The following is a 22,894-nucleotide window of genomic DNA, read 5'->3' as shown; positions in this document are numbered from 1 at the left end:
AAGGTAACTTAAAAATATATTTATTTATTTTTGCCTGCGTTGGGTCTTCGTCGCTGCGCGTGGGCTTTCTCTAGTTGCGGCGAGCAGGGGATGCTCTTCGTTGGGGTACGCAGGCTTCTCACTGCGATGGCTTCTCTTGCTGCGGAGCACGGGTTCTAGGCGCGCAGGGGGGCTTCAGTAGTTGTGGCGCACAGGCTTAGCTGCTCTGCGGCATGTGGGATCTTCCCAGACCAGGGCTCGAACCCGTGTCCCCTGCATTGGCAGGCGGATTCTTAACCACTGCGCCACCAGGGAAGTCCCAGAGAGCTGCTCTTATCCCTCTCACCTCAAAGAGTCTAATAAGATCTAACCTAGTTCAGCACTTCAACTTACAAAGCAGAGAGTAAGCTTTGGCAACGGCATCAACTCCCGTTGTTGACTGACATGGATATTCATTCTCATTCTCTCTAAGATTTAAACAAACTCTGCTTTACAGAATGTCAAAATACTTCCTTGAAATAACTGAAGGCTCTCTAGGGTGTCACAAAATCAGGCAGGGATTCTTGCACAACTAATTCTAAACCTTTCTAGGAAGGAAATCAGACTTTGTGGTGCATGCCAAGAATTGGACCGGACTGTTGACATAACAAGCAACACCTCAGGCATCTGAAGGGTTACTGGGCACATGTCAAGATGGAAATGCCATTCTTCTGAGTGGCCTGCCAGATGTCTCAGTCCCAGGTCAGATATGTGTCACTCATTAGGGAGTCAGTGGAGCACCCTCAGCAGCAGGTCCTTGGAGAGAAGAAAATAACACCATCCAACATCTCTCTTCTTTTAGGCTCACTCATTAGCAGGCTGAACTGAAAAAAGCATCTAGCCAGAGGAAACCAAGCCCTGAGCACAAACTACACATCTGCAGGTCTAAGTTTAGAGTCTGACTGGGTCCAAAATGGAAAATAATAGTGATTAATCACGAGTGGCCATGTGCTAGACACACTGTGCTAGGTGCTCTGCACAGGTATCTGAAACCTCACAACCACCCTTCGAGGTAAGGGTTATTAACCCCATTTTACAGATGAGAGAACAAAGGCTCAGACAGATTCACACCCAGCACTGAGAGAGCCAGGATTCAGAGGCCAGTGACATACGAATGTCAAAGCCCCACGTTCCTTCCCCTACACGAACTATCTCCATGATGAAACACACCGCTGACAGAAACAAGGGACTGGGTCAGCTCAAATCATCTTCACCTTGTCCTTTGGATAGATATTTTTTGAATAAATAACATAGTCCATTGTTCTTTACTTCACAGTTTCCTTAAAAACATGCCTGATTCTTCGTCTTGATACTAACCAGGTGGCAGAGGAAACAAAGAAATAAACCAATAGCTTATGCCAGTGTTGCACTGGGGAGAAATGGTGATTGGAATTTGCCTCTGGCCTCTTGGCCTTTCTGAAACAAGAACAGAGCATAAAGGGGAAACTCCTGCTTATGGGACAGTACGCCCACCCCAAAGCTCCTCCAAGTCCACGGGGCAAGAAAATGATTAGAATGCCAGCCAAAGAATAATAACAGCCAAGAGAAGAAGCCCTTCTATCAGCCTGTAAAATGACTGGGTTCCAGAGCCTGATGTGCAATTGACACTCAATACATTTCTTGAACAAAAACAGTTTCCAGTAATGTACAAGGCCAATGTTTCTTTATATTTTTTTCAAGTTTAGCTGAGATGATGACTATCTCTGTGGGTACCAGAGTATTTTTTTTGTCTTCTAACATTGTTCTGCTCTTACTAGGATGTGAGGTGAGGCTCAGAACGTCATGTTCATACTGACAGTAGTATATCACAGACTCCGTTTTAAAAAACAGATGAGGTCATGAATTCCCTGTATCACTCTGTGAGCACTGAACAAGGGATAGTCATCTACATACACATATGACCATTTTCCTAACGGGCTAAGTTTCCAGTGTGCAGGAATCTAGGCATTTTTCCTTTTTAATGAATTATACCCAAGGTCACCTAACAGACTAGCAGCAGAGCTAATACTAAAGTCATCTCTCGCCCTCAGTGAACTTACAATCTAATGGGTATTAGAGAAGATGTATGTCTACAGCAAGCAAAGGTGATCTAGATATCCGATAAAAACCAACTGAGTCACAAAGAAAAAAGAAGTCTCCCACAGCCTCAATGGAGAGGTCAGCCACTCTTTCTGGATAAAGAATATTCTATCTTCTATGGAAACAGCAGGTACAGCTATTCAGTGATCCTCAACTGCCAACTTCAAATATTCTCACCCCGTCTCCATAGATACCCTTATCCACGTCAAATTACTTATCCAGATTTTAGGGTCAGAAAACGCGGTCACTGGAGGTGTACCACCTAGCACAGCCTTTTAAATGCTTGGTAACATACCTAATACAGCAAATAAAAAACAGAATCCAGTCTGCGTTTCTGTTTTTCAGGAGGAATGCCATATACAGGATGTAGTCTGCAACAGGGACGGTGTCCTCTGAGCGGGGCAATTCTCCCTCTTGAGAGTGAAACCGATACCAGCAAAGCCCCAGAGGGTCACACACGTGGTCTGCCAAGTTGTGTAGTGGCACACCCTGAACTAACTGTAACTGGTAGGAATCTTAGAAAAAACAAAAGATTCCATAAACTACATTACTCTAGGTTTCCCCCAAAGTGTTTTCTTGCATTCTATATTCAACATTACAGCTTTCTGATTGGTGATGATTCCCTCGTATTTCCAACACAGCTTCAAAAGGACCTTTTCAATTAAGTTACTCGCTCATGCCCCACATGTATTCTTGGCTGACTGGTGCTCCCCCTTCTGGCTCTGAAAAAATCTAAGCCCAAGTTCAAGAGAAAACCTGGGGACGGATCTGTTCTGACTGGCAAAGTCTATTATGAAAGCACAAATGCTTAGCCTTGTCTCCTTCAAGCTGGCAGTCAGTACTATGACCCGGCCACTCTCCCACTTGGAGCATCTTTATTTAGGGATGAACCAGGAAGTAGCACGAAGTCTCCTAGCATCCCTAACCCTCCCTCTGGCGCAGTGGGAAAAGAAGGGCATGTCATCCCCTCATAGGCACCAAATAAATAGAGACCATAGCTTTTTGCCCTATAAAGGCATGAATCTGGGTCAATCCCTGTTGCCTTCTCAGGCTGAATGGCCAATGCAGTAGGGGGCTAAGCAGGGAGGAGGGTCCACTAGTTCCAGGAAGTGTTTATAAACATTCCTGCCTGGTTCGACACCCACTGAATCTGGACTTTCCAGAGCTGTGGGGGTCAGTTTTCACCTGCTAGCCTCCTCTCAAATACTGTATAAAAAGCATTCAGAAGGCCTTTCTCTATGGAAGTAGAGGTGATCCCTGATTCGAGCTGAAATAATCTGAGTTCCTACAAAGATATTTCAGTATCACTAGGTGGTAGAGGAGAACAAGTTGGCCCAGTGAAGATCAGAGCAATTCTCTGTTCTTTGAAAAACAGATTTGGGTTGACTATTGTAATTTTTTTTCTTTTTTAAAAGAACAGGTGTGCTCTAAGCTAAAGCAGATAGTTAAAGAAGCCTATTTTTGTCACCAAAAACAAACTACAGCAGTTCTTCGGGCTTAAAATAAACTGAGAACCGAGTGACACCAGTTCAAAACAATTTCTCAAAGTTCCAGTTGCTATTTCAGTGTCTCCATGCCTTTTTTGTCCTCTACTCAAGTAGACACTGAAGCGAGAAACAAACAGCACTATGCTGTTCTTAGGGGGCAGTGTGGGGAAATAGATGTTGTTAGATAATAAGCAAAGTCCTTTGTCTAAAATGAACAAATTGACTGGACTGACTGAGTACTCCAACTGTGTGCCTGGCTATGGAATAGTACCATCTTTCCTGGAGAAGGGACTCTAAAAACCCACTGGAAGCAGAAGTCAGAAGACTGGGGTTCCAAAATCTCAACTTCCACTCAGTAACTACACTAATTTGGGGGCACTGAGACTCAGTCTCCTCATCTCTAAAACCAGGATTTTAAAAAATCACTTCCTTAAGATTGTTAAGAGAAATAGATGAAAAATTGATGTGAAAATGCCTAGTACTGTACCTGGCATACAGTAGGTATTCAGTAAATGTAGGAAAGTACGAAGTCTTTCACATGGGATCCATAGCCCTCTGTTATTCTGCCCAGTTCTCCCTCACCCTCTACAGTAGCCGCTCTAGGTCTCTTTCAAGTCTTAGCACATGCCACATTTTTTTCAGCTCCAAGTTCCACACTGTTTTCTCAAAAGCTCGACCCAGGAAGCCTCCATCTTCACTGACTTTGCCTGCTTCATCCTTTCAGTCTCAGCTTTATATATCATTTCCTCTGGGAGCTTTCCCAGATATCCGAGGTGAGGGTAAAACTCCTTGCTATACAATTCCTTAGCACCCTGCACCTCCACTCCGGCAACATTCAAAATGCACGTAAATACATGTATAAAATCTATCATTCTCTGTTACGGTAAACTAGATGGACGCAACTACCGCACATATGATACTTAGCACAACACCAGGCATACAAGTGCTCAGGAAATGCCCGTGCGAGGAGTTGAATGTTTCCTTCCTAAAAGAATGAATGAACATGTGCTTTGGAGCAAGAGTACTTCTTTTAAAAGATAAAATTCTTTCGGGATTCAGAAAATCCAAGGTCAAGTCAGCGCCCCTACCCCACTTTTAAGACCAAGGTATTTATCTGGACTTAGAGCTCATGGGGCAGGGCTTAGCCTTTTCTGAAGCACACACTGAGAGTCTTTCCCGAGCAGGTTACAAAGAGCTCATATTTCATACCATTTCAGCTTGTCAAAATGCAACATCCCTCCCTGTGGAGCGAGCAGTCCAATTCCCCAGCTGGTTTTTATTCACACTAGAAACTTTAACTCCGTTCTAGGCCTCACAAAATGAGAGCTGTGTCCACACAAAGCCACAACAACCAGCCAATTCACTGAATCCAATGAAATAAGCCAATTCACTGGGGGGGGGGGCGGGGGGGGACACAAACTGTCAAACTGGTTACTTGGTGCCTTATAGACCAAACAATGCGTGATTGAATTGGTTTGCTTTTCAATAGGTTGTCTTGTCATGTGGTAGCTGGAGTGAGTGAAAGATTTTCTTTATCATTCCGTTTTTGTCTTTTTTTTAAAAAACCCCACAAAACAAGAGCACGTCAGATAGAAGGGTAAAATAGCCGGTAACGTCTCCTCTAAATCTGTGGCCAAGCACAACGAATTCAGCAGTTTGAGCTTGCCCGAACAGCACATTGTGTGCAGCAAGGCACCCCAGCCTGTTTTTTGGCTTTAAAATAAGACCCTGCTGGTCCTGATCTCATCTTTGCAAACGCATGGCACTGGGAGACAGAGACCATGTGCAACGACAACTCTTTACAGACAAAGCATCTATTCATGGACCCCACTGAAGTGCAAGCGTAGATTTTCAATTTCATTCAGCTGAGTGCGGAAGGCTCCCACTATGAGGGTGGGTTACTAAATGGTTCAGCTGGGAAAAGGACCCAGAATGAGAGTCAGCTGCTTTACAGTTTGCACTTTCATGAGCAGAAATGAAAGCCATTCCCTCACTCTAACTCCAGTTTTACAGTAAGGAGCTAATCTAGCAGATGAGCCAAGGGCACTGAGCAATTTCTCTTTCTCCACATCACACAGGTACCCAGAGCACAGCTTTTTTGGTTGTTGTTAGGGCTGTCGCTAGGGTAAGGGCGGAGAAAGCAGCCAAGTAACACACAGGGTTAAAACTTATACAAAAGGGAGGGACAATGTTGGTCCCTCAAGCTCTCAGCGAGACCAGACCAGTTTTCTCGCATCCTTGAATACAACATGCATATTTTCACCTTCAAGCCTTTCCCTACCTCACACCACTTCTTCAATTCTACTCATTCTTCAAGGTCAAGTTAAATAATAGTAACTAATGCTTATCCAGCACGCACTATGCTCAGTGTCTTACAGGCACAATCTCATCCCATCTCCCACACCGTATGAGAAAGGTGCTACTAAGTCCGCCCCTTTTGCAGAAGGGACGCGGAGAGGTGAATCAAGTGCCCGAAGGCCCAGTAAGGAAGAGGAGGAACTGGGTTTTGACTTAGGCCCCCTGATTCCCAGAGCTCCTGACCACCACACACTGCACTACCTTAACCACCCCCAGCACAGGATGTCTGCTCTGCCCCACACAGACCCCTTCCCCTCCCCCTCTTAGGCAGACCACCTATTTTCAGAAGCTGTGTAGGTCTTGCTGCCTCAACTGGGTGCTAAGGTCTGGGCAGGACGGGTCTGTGCCATTTCCCCAGTGGTGTGTGGCATGCAGGAGGAACTAAGTGTGTTTCCCATTACCAAATGGCTCTCCCCTCACTTCAAATAAATACTGTACTGCTTTGTCATGCCAATAAAAATCAAAGGCCAAATCCCCCACGTAGGGGCTGGCTTGGCATTCTCTGCCCCATGGTACCTTGCTTTCCCAGTAAACAAGCGTCAGTCTGATTTCTTAACGGCAGCAAATTTTAATAGGAGGTTTGCTCCAACCAGGAACAGAATGAAAACTTTGCTTATCTCTGCACTAGGATGACAAAGCAGCTACGCTCATTTTAAGGCACCATTTTCCAAGGCAGGAAAAGACAATTTCACCTTTTACTCACTCTTTCCAAAGGATACTCCTAAATGACTTCTGGCACGCTATTGCTCCTGGGCCAGAGGTATCATTTTTATTTGACTAGGAGAGGTGTGGCCCACGTAACCAAGACAGACGGGAAGCCGACCACTTCTTGCGTGCTGACCCGGCAACCCGGCGCGAGGCAGCTCCGGATTAGGAGGCACTCATTGCCGGCGTGGAGGCGGCCATCCCAGAGGCTCACGGCAACCAGCTGCTCCCTGCTGAGCCTACTCTTTAAAGCACAGCTTGTCTGGGAGTGTGTTTTAAAAGCTTTATTTCCAACAGTATTAAAAATGTAGCGTGAAGTCAGAAAACCCGTTATGATTCGCAATGTGGTATTATGCCACCTTCCTAATTCCCAGGTGTGCAGACACCTCCACACTCAGAAAGACTGGCGGCGTTTAGATACGCTGTGCTAGCAACAGTCTTCACTGCGAGTGGAGGGGAAGAGAAGAAAGCCAAAATGTTCAAAATGTTTGGATTCCAGTACCATCAAACAGGAGAGCTCTGCGGAAATACTGGCAGGCTGGTCAGGCTACTTTCTGGCTTCCTAATAAGAACTGCTTTCCACTCGTCTGCCCGCTAACTTGGAGAACAAAATACTGCAGGCGGATAAAGGTATAGAAATGTAAACGCAAACCACAGGGAGAGCAAACAGAAGAATGCCTATGACATTTACTGATATACAGCTCAGAAGGGCAGGGGAACAGAACACACAACGATACTGCCCTGCCCTTTCTGAAATTCTGTAGGTAGGAAAATTCTGGAAGCTCTGGCCAGTGGTGATTAAGAAGCATGCTGTATGCTGTCAGGGAACACAAAGTGAATAGGTCTTCCCTGTGAGGGCCATGGCACCATGTTCCTCCGTCTCCATTAACCGATATGAGCTGCAGAACCGGCCTCCAGATAATACACAATGCTGGGGGCGGGCCCGCACCTAACAGAGTCAGTTGACAGGGTTCTGTTGTGGTGTCTCACCAAGATGTCTTTCCCTGAAAAACAAAAGGTATTTCCCTTACTCTAAATGGGGAAAAAATAAAGTTGAGAAATACCTTTTCTATCTCAAAGCCTAAGCCCAAGAGGACAGGGCACACTGCCCTGCACAGCGCAATTCCACGCAAGATAAAGAGACTTCATTTGCTCCTACATTTGGGGCTGTTTCCTCTACATCCGACAGCAGGCCTGACGTTCCTAACACACATGGTTTACTTTTTCCTTCTTTTCCCCTTCCTGTCCCACTTGTGGTTCCTAAATCAAATCCGAAGCTCTCACTGATAGCAGCAGCAACTCACTCAAGGAGCTGGAGGGCACTCCAATTTTACAAACACGGGACAGGTTTATAACTCAAAGAGACAAGATTATTTTTCATTTAGGTACTTGAAGACCCTTCACTGATTTATGTGTGCAAATAAAATAACCATCTAATTTTCCCTAATCTAAAATGCAGCAACCTTTACAGATCAGCAAGGGGGAAAAGGAGCATTTAAGAGATGTACGGATGAAATGTTTGCTTCTCAGTCAAAGACTGAGGACTGTGATTCTGGGTTCTGCTGTTTAAGTGAAGAAAGGCCAAGCACACTGTCACCGGCCTGGCTGTTTGTCAGGACACTGACAAGTTCTGCATGATCTGCTCATTTTGGTAATTGCCTAACTATTGTTTTGGACAAAGACAACTCGGGCTATCTATCCCAAGCCCTCACCCCTTGAGAGCTACCAGTAGTAGCTATCTGAGACACTGCTTAGTTTTTAATGCTAAGTCAAAGAGTAAAGACACACACACACACAACACACACACACAGGGCAGTTTTTTACCAGAGTAAGCTGTCCTTGAAAATCTTCATCATCATCAATGAACTCTTACCAAGGCACTGTGCAAGCCACTCCTATAACTCGCTCCTAAACTTGGGTCTTACCTTAGTGTTCCTTCTTAGACTGCGAAGAATATTCCTCCTCCTTGGGTCTTCATCTGTCTCATATGGAATGACGGCGCTGTCCCCTTTGTAACCCTGGGATGCCTGATCCTCCTCTTTTTTTCGGATGGGCCCAAGCTCATCATCGCTCCCCACGGTGAAGCTGGTTCGATAACTAGCAAACCTCCCCAGCCGGCTGCATCTCGTCCTGTACAGCACTGGCTTGCTCACGATGGATACCTTGCGTCCTCGCTCTAGAGAACTAGTGTCCATTTCGCTGTCGGAACCATTCCCACTGCCATTGGACTGGGCTTTGTTGATATTCCGAATGGTGATGATTTTGCCTTGGGTGCTGTCGTGGGGCACTGAGTATATGTTTTCTTCTTCATTCCTTGGCTTGACCACAGCATCCATGGGTTCGGCATAATCAGAAGGATCGAACCCATCTGGAGGTAGCCAGGTGCTAGAAGACACAGACTTCCTCTGTCCATCTCTATGGCCTTGGTCTAAATAAGACAGATCCCCCTTTGTAATTTCAAAATGGACAGGAGGCTTTGGTTTGACTGGCGGAGGTACTTTGTTGTTCAGTTTACTCTCAAAATTGCTCATGATGAAAGACAGCCCGTCATTTCCCTCCAGTTCCATAGAGAGCTTAGAATGGTCTTTGGACAGAGAGGGCAGTGATGTGTCTTCTCGAAACAGGGTATAAGAAGTGGGCTCGATATCTTCTTCAGAATCCTGCAGGTTTGAGTTGCAGAGCGGAGAGCCTGCCCGGGGGGAGTTAAACACCTCTTCTGTGGTGCTGCAGGCCTCGGCAGCATTGTCGTACATATGAGTAGCCTCGATTATGTTCTTTTTGTCCACCACATCTTTAAAAAATGGGTGGAAGATCTCAAGTTTATGCTGGGGTTGGCTACACGGGATACTTGTGAACTTTCCGTCAATTTCTTGAGCAATCTCCTCCCCCTCAGTCAGCTGTTCCCGACTTAAGTCATTATCCAGGACATCTATAGCGCCGTCAGTGAGTGCAACCAGCTGGATGGGGATAATATCCTGCACTTCACAAAGAAAGGCACGTAACATAGCCAAGGAGGCCTTACGTTTGGCTGAATAGAAAACAATGTACCCATGGACCAATCGGCTTTTTCTGATGCTAAATGAGGAATGGTATGAAAGAAGAGACAGTTCAATGCGCTTCTTGTGTAGTCCGATTGGTAGTTCAAGTAAAACAGAGTTGTTGCTTCCGCAATGGGAAGACTTACAGGTTTGGGACTGAAGGACAGGAAAGAGTATGTCGTCTGCACTAAAAGGATCTCCACACATCAGACACATGACAATTCGCAGGTCAACATCAGCCAGATCTTTGATGCTAGCCGTAGAACTGACCAGGTTTAAGTTACGCTTGGAGTCCAGAAGTCCTTTCAAAACTTGACTGATTTGCTTTTCGTTAATGTTGCGTCCGTAACCAATGCCAGCGGAAGCAGGGTCGAGAAAGACACACTGAAGTTTGCTAGCAATCTGCTGACCTTGCTGTATTAAGCTATGCAGGGTCTCTCCACTGGTGTCTCCTCTTTTGTTAACCAAAATTAAGGTCAGAGGGAGATGGACTAAATGATTATCTCGCCTGCCAAGTGTGGACTCTCTGCTCTTCTCTATACTCTCCACCACATAGGATAGAGACTCCTTTGAATTGTAAAGGCAGAGACAACCATGGGGCTGAAACGTTGGTGTTTGGAAAGAGTTCACAGGAAGCCTGACATTCCCTTCTATTGGCCTCAGGGAGAGCTCATACATTTTACCATCTATTACATACTTATCATCATTTGTACAAAGAGCTCGAATCTCATTGGCCAACTCTCGTGCAAGGCCATCCTTGCCCAAGATCACCAAGTTGATTCTATCAATGTTGGGGTCAGAAAGTGAATTTTTCTGATTCCGGTCAGATGGTCGGATGAACCGAGAACTAATCAAGTGCTCGATCTTAGCATCCACACAGGCGGGGCAGCTAGGGCATGTTTCCTTTGTTGGGTGGTACACAAAATGAATGTGCTTCAGAATAAGGGCATCACGCTCCGCTTGGAGCTTCTGTAGTGCCTTAAATCGCTGTTCCTCCCCCAGAACATCCTGAATGACACCCATCTTCTCCTTGCTGGGCTTAGCATCCAGCTCCAGCTCATAAAACAATTCCGAATATTCCAAAAGCAGCTCCTGAAACTCTTCCTTTGCTTTGTCTATAATTTGCTTTTGGTGTTTGCCATAAATATCCAAGTATACAGATTCTTCTAGCCACTGATAGAAATCTTCATTCATAATAAAACTGCGGGCCTCTTCCCAAGGCTTTCCAGGAGTTATGAAAGGAGAGGTCTCCAGGTTTTCTTTGAATGCCCTTCTCATCTCAGCTCTTTTCCTCTCGTTCCGCAGCTTCTCTAAGTGGGCCTCGTACAGCTGCTCCGCAGGGACGGTATCCATTAAGTCAAAGGGAATCCGCTCGTTCTCGATGTTGTCAATGTGGCTGGTGGCATCCCACGGTGTCTCTTCAAGCACAACAAACCACTTCAAGAATTCTGGCTTGGTCTCCAGGAGCTTTTTGGCTTTTATGCAGCTTAGGTGGTCTATTTCATCTAGATTGGGTATAAGAGCTTCAAAAGCTAGCGGGAGGGCTGCCAGGTACAGCTTCCTCCTGCGCTCAATATGCTCATGCTTGAGGCGATGGATGTGCTGGAGAAATAGCTTCTTGGCTTTCTGAGTCCCTTCCAGGTAGACATAGTCCTGGTACTCTGGAGAGGCCTGCATCTTTCGGCTGACACTCAACCAATTCTCATTGTGGTTTTTCACAATGCGACTCACCAGCCACTCATACTTGTCTTTTGCTGTAGCTATCTGCTGACTCTGCTGCTTGAGAGCTTCAAAATAAGGAATGATTTTCGTCTTTCCCCGACTTTTATCAATGAGTTGCACTAAGGTGCTGAAAGCTAAGTCCACATTTACATTGGATCTTGCTGAGGTCTCCACAACCTGGAGGTTCTTTTTGCTTAAGGCAAAAGTATGTGCATCTCTAATGTACCGCTCCACACCCTCATCACACTTAGTCAGGACCACCACTATGGGCTTTTTTGTTTTTGCAAGCTGATTGTAGAGATTAGAGACAAACTTGAGCTGGTCATCAAAGTTCCTATTCATGCCCCTGCTAACATCAATACCAAGAAGAAAACCATCAATTAGCAGCTTTCCATCTGGCATTTGTTTCTGCTCAAAGTCCTGCTCCAGCCCCAGCTGGTCAGTGCAAAAGTACATGAGTTTTTCAGCTGATGCGAGCTTGGTTGCAGCAGCTCTCTTGATATAGGGCTGCAGGGCCGTGCTCCGGTGAGGTTGAAAAGTCTGATCATCAATGAATTCAGTCTGCTCCACAACGTGCATCTTACATTCCACACAGTCCTCCAGGGAACGGCTAACTTCTCCCCAGTAGAGAAAGTGGTCATTATTGACCACTCGCCCACCAAAGTCACTGGTGCTGAGGACAGAGGTATGGTCCAAGTGAAACTCGTCAGCACTCGGGCGCACAAAGCGGTTGCACAAACAAGACTTCCCAATGCCGCACTGGCCCTTCTCCTTCTCCGTCCCAGACAATCCCACCACACTGATGTTGTAGGTGGGAATGCGGACATCTTGCTTTCTTGCCATCATCATCGTCGACACATCCTGCCACAATCAGCTACTTCCAAGATCAGATTAGTGTTTTCCAGTGGACCCAATGGCTTCCCCACATTATCAGTGGGGGCCGGCTGCCCACGAAGCAAAAGTGTCAGATCTCATCGTGCTTGTATACCAGTACGAGGTTAGTTTTTGCCACTTCTCATCACCAAATAGCCAACATTTCTTCCTAGGTGGGGGAGGAAAAAAGAAAACCAATCAGCATCATAATTTTGAAAACAATTTTAATCACCAAACAATAGGAAAAATCAATTTTATTGTTCAACAAATAATCATAGTGAACATCAAATGTACGAGGCCTTAAGTTGGGTAAAGACATAAGAGCAAATAAGACTGACATCTGGACTTCCCTGGTGGCGCAGTGGTTTAGAATCTGCCTGCCAATGCAGGGGACACAGGTTCAAGCCCTGGTCCTGGTCCGGGAAGATCCCACATGCCGCGGAGCAACTAAGCCCACGTACTGCAACTACTGAGCCCACCTGCTGCAACTACTGAAGCCCACATGCCTAGAGCCCATGCTCCGCAACAAGAGAAGCCACCGCGATGAGAAGGCCGCGTACCGCAACGAAGAGTAGCCCCTGTTCGCCGCAACTACAGAAAGCCTGAGCACAGCAACGAAGACCCAATGCAGCCAAAAATAAAAAAATAAATAAAAACGAGAATCTGCCAACAGCAAAGAATGTAAGAAGTGGTGAAATAACCAAAGCATTTGCACTAAAGGCAATCTACAAAGCAAGGCAGTTTACAATTATTCAAAAAAAAAAAAAAAAAAGACTGACATCTGTGTACCCTCAGAGGTACAATGTCATCTAATGGAGGAAGACACATAAGTAAGCAGTGTGCTAAGGGCTAAAACAAGGGCTTGCAAGCTCCTTGTTAAAATGGCTGATTCCAGGGCTAGGGCAGGGTTGGTACAATATGAGCCTGGAACATCTTATTATACAAGAAAGGAAGGAAGTGCCTGAAAAAATGATAGGGTACCTCACAAGGACACAGGAGCCAGTTTGAAGGGGCACCCACTGGTCAAATCTGGGACACTCTGAACATCAAAAGAATACAGTAATAGTACAGTAATGAATTACAATCCACTGCAAAAGTAGGAACTTGAGTTCATAATCCTGGATCAGACAAGAATCATCACTCGATGCTGATGGGGGGGGGGGAGTTTTGATGAGGAGCAGGATCTTGTGCAGAAATGAGGTCTCCTGAGAGACTACTTATTAGCTGCAAATGGAAGAAGGAAAACAAACACTAATTACACAGTGGAGATACTGGGCAGCACTTTGAGTAATGAAAATTATCACCACCAAAGAGCCAGAAGGACATCACAGGTCTCCAGATGTGATGCCCCAGGAGGATACAACATCACTGTGCAGTATGATGGCCTAGAATGCACTACCTCAACCTAATCACAAGGAAACATCAGACAAACACAAAATGAGCAAGATTCTATTATGGCCGGGGGCCGGGCGGGTGGGGGGGCGGGGGTGTGTGTGCATTTCTGTACTTAAAAAAAAAAAAATCAGTGTCATAATAGACAGAGAATGGCTTTGTAAATAAATATTCCAGATTAAAGGAGGCTACAGAGACATCCTAACTAAATGCCATTATCTGACCCTAGACTGAATTCTGTATGGGGCGGGGGTGGAGGGGCAGGAGGAGGAAGGCTATTCAGAACATCATTAGATCAATTAATAACATTGGACTATGAATGGAATTAGATAAAATTATTCTATCAGTGTAAATTTATGAAGTTTATAACTATCATGTGAGAGAAAAGCCCTACTCTTAGGAAATACACACTGAAGTATTCAGAGGGAAAAGACCATAATGTATGTGACTGGTCCAAAAAAAAATCACGCCTACATATTGAGAGAGACTAAGAATGCAAACAAGGTAAAATATTAACAACAGGTGAATCTGGGTAAAATGTACAGGATATTCCTTTGTGCTATTTTAATTTCTGCAACTTCTCTAAGTTTGTAATTATTTCCAAATAAAAGGTTTTTTTGTTTTTTTGAAGGGTATGAATATGGGTGGTTCCCTGACGAGAACATAAGCCCTGTGAGGATAAGGCCTACCCCTGCCTTCGTCACTCTGTGTCCTCAAGCTACGAGAACATGTTTGACACAAATATTTACTGAAGGAATGAACAGATGAATGACTATTAGAGCTTATTAAAGGGCCCCCAAACCCAGCCTTTTAGATTTAGGAAAGTCTTGCTGGAGGAAGTTCCATCTCAGGCGAGACCTAAAGTAGAGGGGCTGAAAGGTTGCAGACTCCTCTCTTTCCAGAAAAGGGCATTCATTCCCCATGGGAGAACCAGCTGAACTTAAGTGTGTATGGGGAGGAGATGGGTGAGATGCATTAGCAAGTAGGCAGGGACCAGATTAAGCCACTTTCAAAGAGCTTCGATTCTTCCCCAAAGGCTATGGGGAGTCACAGACTGTGGCTGTGAAGTGGCACCTTAAAGGACCTAAAGTTTGAATAGCTGAAGTCATAAAATGTTATGATGATGTCTTACAAAGTCTTTAGCAGCTTTCCAGCTGAAATAAGTAAAATATGTAGTCTCTGGCTGCCGCTACATAAATGTTCTTCTGGTTGCTACAGTTTATGCTGCACTGCAGTCTACTTCCACACGTAAATATAACTGTGCAATTGCTGAAGCTGTAGCCAAATGAACAGTCTCCCGAGACACTCCAAAGAGAATTTAAAATAAACAGCAATTTTCTTTTGAATCTCATTTATGCTTGGTAGGAACCCAGCATTTCCACAACCTTCATATTTTTCTGCGAGCCTATCTCACAAGAGGTGCCACAGGAAGTCAGACCACGACACGTTATTCTGACTGATACAAGGGGGCAACAAATGGGAGAGCACAACTGTCCCCTATGATGATAACCCTGAAAGGTCAAAGACCTTTCCCAAAAATCCGTGTCTTCCTTTGATAACCCAGAAAGCCAAACCCTCTATGGAGACAAAATGTGGCTAGATGGTATGTAAAAATTGTTTGACCATTTCTCAAAAGAGAAATCCCAATGCCTGTAAGTAATCGCCTCCAGATAACCTACTGGCATGCTCCTATAGAAGCCAAGCTCCAGACTTCAGGAGGAGCAAGAGGGACAGCTATGGGAAAGAGAAGAAAACCCCAACCTTCCCCATCCCCCATTTCCCTAGGCGATTGCGTACATAAGTAAAATTATAAGACGCTTATGAACATCTAAAGCATGTTTACACACATCCTCTGAAATACCTGAAAAGGAAAGATTTATATGAAATCAAAGTGCTTTTTGCACATTATTCTGTAGTACACATATACAATATTTTTTTAATTTATTAATTTGTTTATTATTTATTTTTGGCTGTGTTGGGTCTTGGTTGCTGCGCGCGGGCTTCCTTTAGTTGCGGCCAGCGGGGGCTACTCTTCGTTGCGATGCGTGGGCTTCTCATTGCGATGGCTTCTCTTGTTGCGGAGCACAGGCTCTAGGTGCACGGGCTTCAGTAGTTGTGGCATGCGGGCTTCAGTAGTTGTGGCTCACGGGCTCTAGAGTGCAGGCTCAGTAGTTGTGGCACACGGGTTCAGTTGCTCCACAGCATGTGGGATCTTCCCGGACCAGGACTCGAACCTGTGTTCCCTGCATTGGCAGGCGGATTCTTAACCTCTGCACCATCAGGGAAGTCCCTACAATTTTTGTTTTAATGAGGTTTTAACAGAGTCTCAGGTAGGAATGCTGACGAAGGTTTAAGGAAGTCAAGGGTGCTCACCTAACAGAGCCCTTCTCTATCATTCCTCATCCCAGCGTCTGGCAGAAGCCAAGGCCACCCACTTGACCAATCTTGAAATGCAACTTGGCGACACAGGTCCTACTTCAAGCAACTGCTGCATGCAGCTGGCAAATCATCCCACTTATCCTCTGTAAAGCGGGCTGAATAATCTACCTCTTCACAGAAATCTCAGGAAAACAAAACCCCAACCTGCTCTTAAACCTCAAGAAATAAAGATGTTGGTTTAATTTTGAACTAAACTAAAATGCATAGTCCATTCAACACCTTGTTCCTTACAATTTTTTTTTAGGCAGGATATTCTATTTAGTCCATTCAAATCAATGTCTCAGTTATCTGAAGGATGCTACAGAAAAGAAAACACTCTCGACTCTCAAGAATGGAGCAACTGATATTTTAAACCCAGAATGCTGCTGGCTGAGCTAAAAAAGCTACAAAAATGAGAATTAAGTGGCATGGGAGTGGTTAATTTTTGGACACCTGGTAACTTCCCACTTGTTAGAAACCTAACAGTTTCCCTGGTATAAGTATACTCTTCTTACACGTCTGTCTTTGATGTCTAGATAATGCAGTTTTACTAGTTCCTCAATTGGACTGAATTACATGGTAAACAAAGACTGTTATAAATCTAAAAACGTCTCAAGCACTTGGTTTAAAGGAAATAACCTTAAGTGCTTGGTCACAAACACGTTCAACTTTTCTAAGAGGTGGGTAAAAAAAATTAGCTGAGTCACTAAATTTAATGATCTGAAGGCCACAAAGAAAGAGAAAGTAGAAGACAGGGCATGTCCAAGACTTCGCAATGTCTTCAGAGTGTAAATCTGATGGGAACTGGTGTTCTTAGTGGGCAACTAAGCTACTCAAACAGCAAAATCTGAACACCCATTCTAATAATTTGCCAATACTAATCCTTTTAAAACTGAAGAGTTACAACAGAGGAGGAAAAAAGTATTCTTTAAAACAGTAACTCCGGGCTTCCCTGGTGGCACAGTGGTTGGGAGTCCGCCTGCCAATGCAGGGGACACAGGGGTTCGAGCCCTGGCCTGGGAGGATCCCACATGCTGCAGAGCAACTAAGTCCATGCGCCACAGCTGCTGCGCCTGCGCTCTAGAGCTCACGTGCCACAACTACTGAGACCTCGTGCCACAACTACTGAAGCCCACGCTCCTGGAGCCCGTGGTCCACAACAGGGGAGGCCACTGCAGTGAGAAGCCCGCGCACCACAACGACGAGTGGCCCCCGCTCGCCGCAACCAGAGAAAGCCCGTGCACAGCAGCGAAGACCCAGTGCAGCCAAAAAATTTAAAAAATAATTAATTTAAAAAAAAAACAGTAACTCCTTTTATCTTTAAGCTTTACTGAGCTACTTGTATTAGAAAAATAAAAACACAGAACCTAACATTTAGCTTCACATTTGAAGCCATAAGTCCACTTCTTCAGGAAGAAAAATACTCCAGGAGTATTTTCAATTCTTTGTCACAAATATAGGCTGAACATAATGCAGGGACTTCCCTGGCAGTCCAGTGCTTGAGACTTCACCTTCCCATGCAGGGGGTGCAGGTTCGATCCCTAGTCGGGGAGCTGGGATCCCACATGCCTTGCAGCCAGGAAACCAAGACATAGAACAGAGGCAACACTGTAACAAATTCAGTAATTTTCAATTTTCAATTTCCACTTTGAAAATGGTCCACATCAAAAAAACAAACAAACAAAAAAACAAAACCATAATACAAACATCTGAGAGCTTTTTTAGAACTTGTCACCAAGCTTCCGGAGTTATTTGACTTGTTTAACCAAGACAGTAGCTCCACAAAGAGCGCCTCAACTGGAAGGTAGGAGGAGGGGTGTTTTCTTTTTTAACACCTCTACAGAACACCCAGGGCAAGAAGAGGTAACATTCCCAAGATAGTACACATTTCACAGGACACAGAAATGCCACTGTGATCCAGCATTAATATGACTGCTCAAGTTCAGCAGCGCAGTGTGTGTTTCACCCTTCCATCCGCAACCTCACACCCCCTACCCCCACCCCCAAGAGGAAATGTTTCTGGGCTCTGTGATCTAGAATGCCCTGTTAAGACACAGATCTACATACCACCAGTATTCATAACCAAAACTACTCTCTCTGCCTGTGAGACTAGCCAACAAATTCTGAAAATGCATTCCGTTTCGAACAACCATATACAGAACACCACCAAACTAATAATAATATAACACTGTATAATAATTATATATAGGATAATATAAGGAAATAATTTCATAGTGAGCTACTAACAAAGGAAGCAAAATCCTTGTTACCATAATTTTTCTTAATTCTAATAGGAGAATGGAATGGAAATACGCATTTTAATTTAACAGAAAGCAGAGCATTTTCTAAATGTCCTTAATACCTCATACTTCTGAACACATTAAATTTCTGAATGGATTTTCAAAACTATGAATTACCATCAACAGCTGGTTAAAATGTCTGCATTAAGTAGATACATGATAAGACTCACTGCTCTACAGAGGGGAGGGGAAGAACAAAAGGAAGGGATCTAACCAGGAAGCATTTTCCCTGTAAGAAAGATTCCTTAAGAATTTTTCAGAGGAATTTACTTTCCAAACAGGCCAGGAAGGATGCGATATAAAAGCTCCAGTAAGGGCTTCCCTGGTGGCGCAGTGGTTGAGAGTCAGCCTGCCGATGCAGGGGACACAGGTTCGTGCCCCAGTTCGGGAAGATCCCACATACCGCGGAGCGCCTAGGCCATGGCCGCTGAGCCTGCAGGTCCGAAGCCTGTGCTCCGCAACGGGAGAGGCCACAACAGTGAGAGGCCCGTGTACCACAAAAAAAAAAAAAGCTCCAGTAAGAAGAGAATATGACTCTCTGGTCTACTGAACCACTGAATTTAAACAAAATAGTCTTTAAAAACCCAATGTTTCTATTTTCACATTATTAAATGTTAAAGTAAAATTTCCTAAGGTTTTTGTTTGTTTTCCTTTACAAAAAGAAATTAAAGTTGGAAGTGGAAGCCAAGGTCCTCGTTTATCCAATTAATTCATCTGTGAAATCCAAATAGATTTACAGAACCTTAGAGTTAGTGATGTGCACAAATGATGCATCAGAGTATTTAGCTATAAATAGGAATTATCATCCTTATAAATCTGACACCAAAATACAGAGGGAGTTTTCACTTCCTCTGTGTAATTTCTATTGAAACATGAAGAAATGCCCTTGTTCTGCTCATCTCTTTACCGCATGAGAAGTATCTTTTGAAATGACTACATCTGAAATGACAACATCGAACTTAAACAAGCACAACACAGCCTCTAACACTGAATAAAAGAGAAAGGTAGGCCATTTGATGGCCCCAGTTACAGAGCAGCTAAATTCTCTCCTTCCTTCATAATATTTCAGAGACGTTAACCATTTTTGTATCACTCTAGTCTCTAATCCTTAGAATTAAGAACTGAACTGTCCATCAACCAAATCAAATACATATTTATATCTAAGACAATGTGATGAAACAAAGAAGAAACAGGACCCTGTCCTTGCTGGTGAGAATCTAATAATTTACTAGAGATACAATATTTTAACTTAAAAAATAACTAGATCACAGACAATAAATGGCATAGACCAGACTTCCCTGGTGGCGCAGTGGTTGGGAGTCCACCTGCCAATGCAGGGGACACGGGTTCGAGCCCTGGTCCGGGAAGATTCCACATGCCAAGGAGCAACTAAGCCTATGTGCCACGACTACTGATCCTGCACTCTAGAGCCCGCGAGCCACAACTGCTGAGCCCGTGTGCCACAACTACTGAAGCCCGTGTGCCTAGAGCCCGTGCTCCACAACAAGAGAAGCCACCGCAATGAGAAGCCTGCACGCTGCAACAAAGAGTAGCCCCCACTCAACGCAACTAGAGAAAACCTGTGTGCAGCAATGAAGACCCAATGCAGCCAAAAATAAGTAAATAAATTTATTAAAAAATAAATAAATAAAAAATAAATAGCATAGACCATTTCCTGGGATCCAGAGAAAGGAAGAGGGGATCATTCAGATCTGGGATAGACTGGGAATGGTGGGATAGACTGGGAATGGTGTCAGAGCAGAAGTAAAATCTGAATTGGTACATAAAAGACTGGCAGGGCTTGGAGAGATGGCCCAGGTATTCTAAAGACATGAAAGGGTATGAATGACGGTGACCAAAATGGAACAGCAGCAGATACGTTTTGGGACATACTGACTGGCACAGAGTTTTCGTCCGTGGAAGGCAGAAGACAAGAAGGTCAGCAGGGCTCAGACTATGAACAGACTGTATTTTTACCTGTGAGAATCTAACGTGAAAATAATCTTTTATCCCAGCAGTGTTACTTATTGTTGGTAACACTGCTACCTCAACTCCACACCTAACAAATCAACACAGTCTAAGGCGATGATCATCTTACGTGAAAGAAAACACCATTTGAATATGGCAATTATATTTCTACCGTTCAGTCCAATGCAAATTCAAATAACATGGTAGGGAAGGGGCAGAAAGCCACGGATTTTACAAAGGAAGCAAACAGCAAATATTTGCCCAGAATAGTACTGGTGGTTGCTCCCACTAGCACAGGCTACATACACCTACTCCTGTTTAGCGTAGGAGGGAGGATTTCCTCAAAGCCACAGAATCTTACTATATCCCCAGGGCTCTGGGTACAGGAAATCTCTGAAATGGGTCATCTGGATCTTTGGAAAGACTGATTTAAGTGTTTCACCATCTGGTCTTGAAACATGTAATCTCATACAACAGATGGGCTATTCTTGGACAATGGGTATGTATGTGCACTCAGCTCTTACTATGCGCTGTGCAGTGGCCAGCACTCTCCAGAGGTCCCAATGAAGAAAACACAAAGGGATCAAAAACAATTTTCAAGGACTGATAGATGACCGTTTTGAAAATAATTTGGCCCAAAGTTAATTTTTTAAAGAACAGCTATGAAAGATTCTCTGACATTACATATATAATTTTTACAAATGTCTCTTAATGCTCCTTTTTTTTTTTAAGATTTATTATTTACTTATTTATTTTTGGCTGCATTGGGCCTACGTTGCAGCATGCGGGGTCTTCACTGCGGCACGCAGGATCTTTCATTGAGGTGCACAGGCTCTTCGTTGTAGTGCGCAGGCTTCTCTCTAGTTGCGGCGTGTGGGTTTTCTCTTCTCTAGTTGTGGTGAGCAGGCTCCAGGGCACGTGGGCTCTGTAGTTTATGGCACGTGGACTCTAGTTGCGGCGCAAGAGCTCATTAGTTGTGGCGCACAGGCTTAGTTGCCCCGTGGCATGTGGGATCTTTGTTCCCTGACCAGGTATCAACCCGTGTCCCCTGCACTGTAAGGCGGATTCTTTACCACTGGACCACCAGGGAAGTTCCAATGCGCCTCTTGATTTATTTTCCCCCCAAACCCTGGTAAAGGTACCTCAAATTCCAGCGTAGAAAAACACAGCTCTGTTATCCTACCATCATAGCCGGCCCACACAGAATAAAGCAAATAGCCCATTTTTCACCATGACACAGTTCTCATGCAGAACTCTACAAGCCGGTCCCAAAGAAACAAAATTTCTAAGCCAAGTTATTCACAGGATGAAATCAAATTCCCCTGATGAATGAAGGGAGCTGCTTTCAGCAAAAGCACTTCCTTAAACTTTATCCTCAGCAGCCTTCTCTCAGGTAACTCTGGAGTTCTGATCAGGCTATCTGATCAAAGCAACTATAAACAAAGACAAAAGTGAAGGCTGAGAAATCTTTCTCACTAATGCAGCACAATTTCTCTGGGTTACCTATATTAAGAACAATAACAACACACAATTTCTGATAACCCGCAAAAATATTCCACGCCAAAGGAAATGCAACACCAAGGCCAACTGGAAACTGAAATTACTCGAATCCACCTTGGTATCACAGCCTATCTACCATTAATACAGTGAGCTAAGATTCTTACCAAACCAAGATACAAAAACACAGCCACATATACGTATAGCTGATTCACTTTGTTATAAAGCAGAAACTAACACACCACTGTAAAGCAATTATAATCCAATAAAGATGTTTAAAAACAAACAAAAAAACACAGCCACATCTTACCTCTGAATTTCCTGGTATTTGGGCCAATTTTACATTGATTTTTGAAATGGTAAAGAAAACCTATAAAATTATCTCAGCAGTTGCTTCTGAGCACTTCTGATCTATTCAGTTTTTTTTTAAAGTTCAGTAGAAAACAACAAAGTATTTTTGAAAGAACATTCTCCAAAACAATTTATCTGAATATACAAAAGTGGAGGTACCGTCCAGCCAAATGTGTCTTGCAGAGGAAGAAACAGGCATTTCTGTCAATTGGGAAAAATAGGTCGGCTTGTTTTCAAGTCCAACAGTAAGCCTTACAACAGTAAGCCTTACTATTCTGTTCCCCTGGTGGCAGTCTAAGATGACATGGGGATTTCAGCCCATTATCTCTAATTATTTCTCACTACTCATTTGCATTATTCTATGAGTTGCCGGTCCTAAAGCAGACTACTGCTAGTAATAAAAATTATGCCACATGTAGGAACTTTCTTAATAAGAACGTTTGGTTTTATTTAATTCACCTGTACTGAAGATAAGAACAATGGTCACAGAGAAACATAAGAGAACAACTTCTAAATCCAGCAAATTTTAGTAGGGAACAATCTGAATTCACAGATTAAAGAACTTATTTAGGACTCACACTAGTAAACCAATACTTATATTTCTCCTTTCCATTTTCTAGCCTCCACACTTACTTATATACTTGCCTTGCTTCAAATAAAGTTAAAAGCAGAGGTCTGAGAGAAATGG

The 22,894-nt window shown here is 44.1% G+C and overlaps 1 protein-coding gene across 3 annotated transcripts in view; it reads right to left on the bottom strand.

Annotated features, from left to right (window-relative positions):
* The window catches only part of ARHGAP35 (Rho GTPase activating protein 35), a 123,173-nt gene that overhangs the window by 66,463 nt on the left and 33,816 nt on the right, over nt 1-22,894 (bottom strand). For all 3 annotated transcript variants that reach the window (XM_079907738.1, XM_079907737.1, XM_079907739.1), the window contains one exon: nt 8,573-12,449. In XM_079907738.1, the coding sequence (XP_079763864.1) occupies nt 8,573-12,256 (3,684 nt within the window). In that variant the 5' untranslated portion in view covers nt 12,257-12,449. The remainder of the gene's footprint in view (nt 1-8,572; nt 12,450-22,894) is intronic.

Source organism: Stenella coeruleoalba (genome assembly GCF_951394435.1).
Source record: "Stenella coeruleoalba genome assembly, chromosome: 20".
In the NCBI taxonomy this organism is placed as follows: Eukaryota; Metazoa; Chordata; class Mammalia; order Artiodactyla; family Delphinidae; genus Stenella; species Stenella coeruleoalba.
The sequence above is the reverse complement of the archived record's forward strand: the minus strand, read 5'-3'. Positions and strand labels throughout refer to the sequence as shown.